Source organism: Nicotiana tomentosiformis, chromosome 8 (assembly GCF_000390325.3).
Source record: "Nicotiana tomentosiformis chromosome 8, ASM39032v3, whole genome shotgun sequence".
In the NCBI taxonomy this organism is placed as follows: Eukaryota; Viridiplantae; Streptophyta; class Magnoliopsida; order Solanales; family Solanaceae; genus Nicotiana; species Nicotiana tomentosiformis.
Genome location: NC_090819.1, coordinates 49,185,626 through 49,191,834, shown reverse-complemented (window position 1 = coordinate 49,191,834; position 6,209 = coordinate 49,185,626). Strand labels below are relative to the sequence as shown.

General features: G+C 45.6%; 1 protein-coding gene across 1 annotated transcript; it reads left to right on the top strand.

The window, feature by feature from the left end:
- Nucleotides 1-221: 221 nt before the first annotated feature.
- On the top strand, nt 222-797 carry LOC138897443 (uncharacterized). Its single transcript, XM_070183413.1, has one exon. The coding sequence runs from the start codon at nt 222-224 to the stop codon at nt 795-797; it is 576 nt and encodes a 191-aa protein (XP_070039514.1).
- The last annotated feature ends 5,412 nt before the right edge of the window (nt 798-6,209 follow it).

Sequence of the window (6,209 nt, the reverse complement as noted above, 5' to 3'; positions counted from 1 at the left end):
TCCCGGTGTATCCAATAGGGATCTTAGGGGATCCATACAGATGTTGGCTCAAATAGTGGCTTCCCAGGCCTAGAGATCAGATGCTGCACCCACTTCTTCTAGTCAGCCAGGGGATTCCACTAGTTCCAGGGTAAACAGATTTCTCCAGTTGGTCCAGTTGGACCCTCCAGTGTTCACAAGTACTGATCCTGAGGAGGACCCCCCGGGATTTTATTGACGAGATGCACAAGACCCTCCGAGTTATGCGTGCTACTGAGACGGAGGGAGCAGAGTTGGCCTCCTACCGCCTTAAATGGGTGGTCTATTCTTGGTTTGAAATGTGGGAGGATTCCCGTGAGGAGGGAAGGCCTCCGATGAGATGGAGTGAGTTCGCCGGTACTTTTATTGATAATTTCTTGCCTGCCGAGACTAAGGCAGCCAGTGCCGCCGAGTTTGAGAACCTGAAACAGGGGAGAATGAGTGTGTGGGAGTATCATATGAGATTAGCGCACCTGTCCAATTATGCCATCTACATGTTGCCTACTATGGAGGCTAGAGTGCGCCAGTTTGTGCAGGGCCTTAGCCCCTTGGTTATTAATGAGGCCGCTACATCTGCCTTGAACTCTGATATGAACTATGGTAAGATGGTGGCATTTTCTCAAGCCACAGAGACCCACAAACTGAAGAATAGAATGAAGAGAGAGAGAGAGAGTAGCAATAGGTCCCGGTCAGCGAGCAACTTCAGTGGTACTTCTGGTGGTGGTGGTGGTGGTGGTGGTAGGACAACTTTCAGGGGAGGATCATCAGGGCCGTCCTAATCTTTTGCTCAGTCTTCAGTCAATGCACCGCCATCGAGGTATAGTCAGTAGTAGGGGAACCATTTTAGGCCCAGCTAGGGCAATAGGGGATCCTACCAGTAGGGTCGGTCTGGTGGGAGATTTCAGCAGCAGCGGAGGCCCCCATGCCATAGGTGCGGGAAGATGCACTTTGGGACCTGCTACATGGACCAGCCCATATGCTACGGGTGTGGTATGAGGGGTCACATTTAGAGGGATTGCCGTTCGTCTCACCAAAGCATGGGCAGAGGTATAGCACAACCGGCCAGTTATGTAGCTACTACATCCGCAGCACCTCCTCCAGCTCGAGGCACCCCAGCACCCGCAGGGCGTGGTGCAGCTAGGGGTGGCATACATAGTTCGAGAGGACCTAGCTGTTTCTATGCTATGAGGGGTCGCCAGAGTTTAGAGGCTTCTCCAGATATTGTCATAGGTATATTGACTATCCAATCTCATGATGTGTATGCTCTTATTGATCCCGGTTCCACTTTGTCCTATATTACTCCCTTTGTTGCTATGGAATTTGGGATAGAACCGGAATAACTCCATGAGCCATTCTCTCTATCTACTCTGGTTGGTGAATCTATTATGGCCGCGCGGGTTTATAGGGATTATGTTGTCACAGTACGTGGTCGAGACACCATGGCCGATCTCATTAAATTGGGGATGGTCGATTTTGATGTAATAATGGGGATGGATTGACTTTACTCATGTTTCGCTAAGCTTGACTATCGAACCAAAACCGTCAGGTTTGAATTTCCAATTGAGTCAGTGATTGAATGGAAGGGGGATAATGTGGTGCCGAAGGGTAGGTTTATTGCTTACGTTAAGGCCACAAAGATTATTAACAAAGGATGTATCTACCATTATGTCTGGGTTACGGACACCGATGTTGAGGCACCTACACTTGAGTCTTTGTCTGTTGTGAATGAATTTTCGGAGGTCTTTCTGGATGAGCTCCCTGGGATCTCGCCAGACAGGGAGATTGATTTTGGGATTAATGTGATGCCAGGCACGCATCCTATATCTATTCCACCCTACAGAATGGCACCGACAGAATTGAAAGAGCTAAAAGAACAATTGAAAGATTTGTTAGAGAATGTTTCATCCGGCCGAGTGTGTTGCCTTGGGGCGCACCAGTTCTATTCATAAGAAAGAAGGATGGTCGCTAAGAATATGTATAGACTATCGGCAGCTCAACAAGGTTACAATAAAAAATAAGTACCCACTACCAAGGATATATAACTTGTTTGATCAATTGTAGGGTGCTAAGTACTTCTCCAAGATCGATTTAAGATCTGGGTATCACCAATTGAAGATCAAGGAGTAGGATATTCCGAAAACAGCTTTCAGGACCCGGTATGGGCACTTTGAATTTCTAGTAATGTCTTTCGGGCTAACAAATGCCCCCACAGCTTTCATGGATCTCATGAATCGGGTCTTCAAACCTTTCCTCTGCTCCTTCGTGATAGTGTTTATTGACAATATTCTTGTTTATTCGCGGAGTGAGGATGACTATGCCGATCATCTCAGGGTAGTTTTGGAGGTCCTGTATCAACACCAATTATATGCGAAGTTTTCAAAATGTGAATTTTGGCTTGAATCTGTTACGCTCTTAGGTCATGTTGTCTCTAGAGAAGGAATTGAGGTTGACCCCCAGAAAATTCCAGCCGTGAAGAATTGGCCTAGACCTACTACTCCAACAGAGATTCGCAGTTTCTTGGGCTTAGCTGGATATTAATCAAAATTTGTGGAGGGGTTCTCTACTCTTGCCTCTCCGTTGATTAAATTGATATAGAAAGCGGTTAAATTCCAATGGTCAGATACTTGTGAAAGGAGCTTCCAAGAGTTGAAGTCAAGATTAACTACGACACCGGTGTTGACTCTACCAGAGGATACAAACGGATTTGTGGTATATTGCGATGCTTCAAGGATCAGACTTGGGTGTGTATTAATGCAACATGGCAAGGTGATAGCGTATGCTTCTAGGCAACTCAAGAATCATGAAAATAACTATTCAACACATGACTTAGAGCTTGCAGTGGTGGTCTTTGCGTTGAAGATTTGGCGTCATTATTTGTATGGGGTGTGTGTGGATGTATTCATGGACCATAAGAGCCTTCAATATAATTTCAAATAGAAGGAATTGAATTTGAGGTATCATCAGAGATCGGTAGGATGACGATCCGTATTTACTTGTCCTTAGAGACACAGTGCGGGACGGTGGTGCCAAGCAAGTTACTGTTGGAGATGATAGAGTTTTGAGGATGCAGGGTTGTATTTGTGTGCCTAATGTGGATGGACTTCATGAGTTGATCCTTGAGGAGTCCCACAGTTCCCGGTATTCTATTCATCCGGGTGCCGCCAAGATGTATCAGGACTTGAGGCAGCATTATTGGTGGAGGCGAATGAAGAAGGACATAGTTGCCTATGTAGCTCGGTGCCTAAATTGCCAGCAGGTAAAGTGTGAGCATTAGAGACTTGGTGGTTTGCTTCAGAGGTTAGATATTCCTGAGTGGAAGTGGGAGCGTATCACTATGGATTTTGTTGTTGGACTCCCATGGACTCAGAGAAAGTTCGATGCAGTTTGGGTTATTGTGGACAGGCTGACTAAGTCAGCGCATTTCATTCCTGTGGAAGTTACCTATTCCTTAGAGCGGTTAGCAGAGATTTATATTCGGGAGATCATCCGTCTTCACGGTGTGCCCGTGTCTATCATTTCTGATCGAGGTACGCAGTTTACCTCACACTTTTGGAGGGCAGTACAACGTGAGTTAGGTACGCGGGTTGAGTTGAGCACAACATTTCATCCTCAGATGGACGGGTAATTCGAGAGTACTATTCAGATCATGGAGGATATGCTATACGCTTGTGTTATAGACTTCGGATGATCGTGGGATCAGTTCTTGCCCCTTGCAGTGTTCGCCTACAATAACAGCTACCAGTCGAGCATTCAGATGGCTCCCTATGAGGCATTATATGGTAGGCGGTGTCGGTCGCCAGTTGGATGGTTCGAGCCGGGAGAGGCTCGGTTGTTGGGCACAGACTTAGTACAGGATGCCTTGGATAAGGTCAAGATTATTCAGGATAGACTTCGCACAGCTCAGTCTAGGCAGAAGAGTTATGCCAACCGTAGAGTTCGTGATAGTGCATTCATGGTCGGAGAGAGAGTGTCACTTCGGGTATCACCCATGAAGGGTGTAATGAGGTTCAGAAAGAAGGGCAAGTTAAGCCCTAGGTATATCGGACCTTTTGAGATTATGGAGAGAGTGGGAGAGGTGGCTTACAGGGTTGCGTTGCCACCTAGTTTAGCAGCTGTTCATCCGGTATTCCATGTGTCCATGCTTCGAAAGTATCACGGCGATCCGTCCCATGTGTTAGATTTCAGCTTTGTCCAGTTGGACAAGGATTTGACTTACGAGGAGGAGCCGGTGGCAATTCTAGCCCGACAAGTTCGCCAGTTGAGATCAAAGAGTTACTCTTCAGTTCGAGTGCAGTGGAGAGGTCAGCCTATTGAGGCAGCTACTTGGGAGTTCGAGTCCGATATGCGGAGTAGATATCCCCACCTTTTCACCAGCCCAAGTACTTTTCTATATCCATTCGAGGACGAACGGTTGTTTTAGAGGTGGAGAATGTGATGACCCAAAAGGTTATCTTATGTTTTAGAACTCGAATCTGCGCTTTGAAACCTTAAAAATCTCATTTTTACCCTCCTCGATTTGTGTGCACAGTCCGGGCAGGTTTCCGGAAAGCTTTTATGCTGAAAACTAATGAAAATAAGAATTTTTGCCTTAAAAGTTAATTTTAGTTGACTTCGGTCAACATTTTTGGTAAACAGGCCCGGATCCGTGCTTTGACGGTCCTGGTAGGTCCGTATCGAATTATGAGACCTGGGAGTATGCCCAGAATCGAATTCGGAGGTCCCTAGCTTGAGTTATGAATTTTTGATGAAAATTAAAAGTTTGGAAATTTTTTATTTTTTTGAATTGATTGATATTTGGCATTGTTAGTATCGGGTCCGTATTTATGTTCCGGAGCCCGGTACAGGTTCATTATGATATTTAAGACCTGTCTGTGAAATTTGGTGAGAAACGGAGTTGATTTGACATGATTCGGACGTCCAGTTGAGAAAATAAAAATTTTAAAGTGTTCTTGAGAATGTCATTTGATTTGGTCCTAAATTCGTAGTTCTAGGTTTTATTTTGGCGATTTGATCACGCGAGCAAGTTCGTATGATGCTTTTAGACTTGCGTGCATGTTTCGTTTGGAGCCCCGAGGGCTCGGGTGCCATTCGGACGATGCGCGAGTTGAGTTCAAACCTCAATAAGGCTGCTGGTGCACCAAATCTGGTGTGCCCGCACCTGCGAGCCTTTGGTCGCAGGTGCGAGCGATAGCCCCGCAGGTGCGACCCAGGCCTGGAGTTCATTTTTCCGCAGATGCGGACTTCTCTCCACAGGAGCAGCACCGCAGAAGCGGAACCCTTTTCACAGGTGCGCCCCCAGTTGGCCTAGTCCTTTTCCGCAGAAGCACACGTCCTGTCCGCACGTGCGGATGCGCAGGTCCGACCAAAGCACCGCAGGTGCGAAGGTCGCTGGGCAGTGAATTCATTTAATTCAGCCTCCAGCCATTTTTCTTCTCGTTTCAAAAGGATAAGAGGCCTAGGGCGATTTTTCAAAAATATTGTCTTCCCCAAATCATAGGTAAGTGTTCCTTAACTCGTTTCTTTCAATCTTTTACTTCATTTTACACGAATTCAACCTAAAATCTAGAGTTTTCATGATAGAATTAGGGGTTAGGGTAGAAACTAGGAATTTCAGGAATTTGGGGATTTAGACCTCGATTTGCGGTAGGATTCCAAAACCAATTATATATTCGGTCTCGTGGGTGAATGGGTAAATGGATTTTGGTCCGAACCTCGGGTTTTGACCAAGCGGGCCCGGGGTCGATTTTCGACTTTTTGGAGGAAAATTTGGGAAATCTGTAATTATTAATTAAAGTTGATTCCTTTAGCAGTGTTTGATATTATTGAGTCATTTTTGAATAGATACGAGTGGTTTGGAGGTGAATCCCAAAGGAAAAGCCATGATTGAGCATTTAGTGGCCTTCAGAGCGAGGTAAGTGTCGTGTCTAACTTTGGCTTGAGGGAATAGGTATTATGTGTTCATTTGCTACATGTTTGGTTGTTAAATACGATGTATAGGTGAGGTGACGAGCATCTATGCGTCGTTGTCGGGTCATAACATGCGAGTGAAATTCTATTCTTGTCTATTTTGTAGCCTAAAATTCTACTATCCATGCTTAGCGGGTTATTTAAAATGTTGGGTGACTCATATCTGGTTTCACTGAGATTTGGTAACTTTCGAATATTTATTCAAGGTTGAGATTACATTGTGC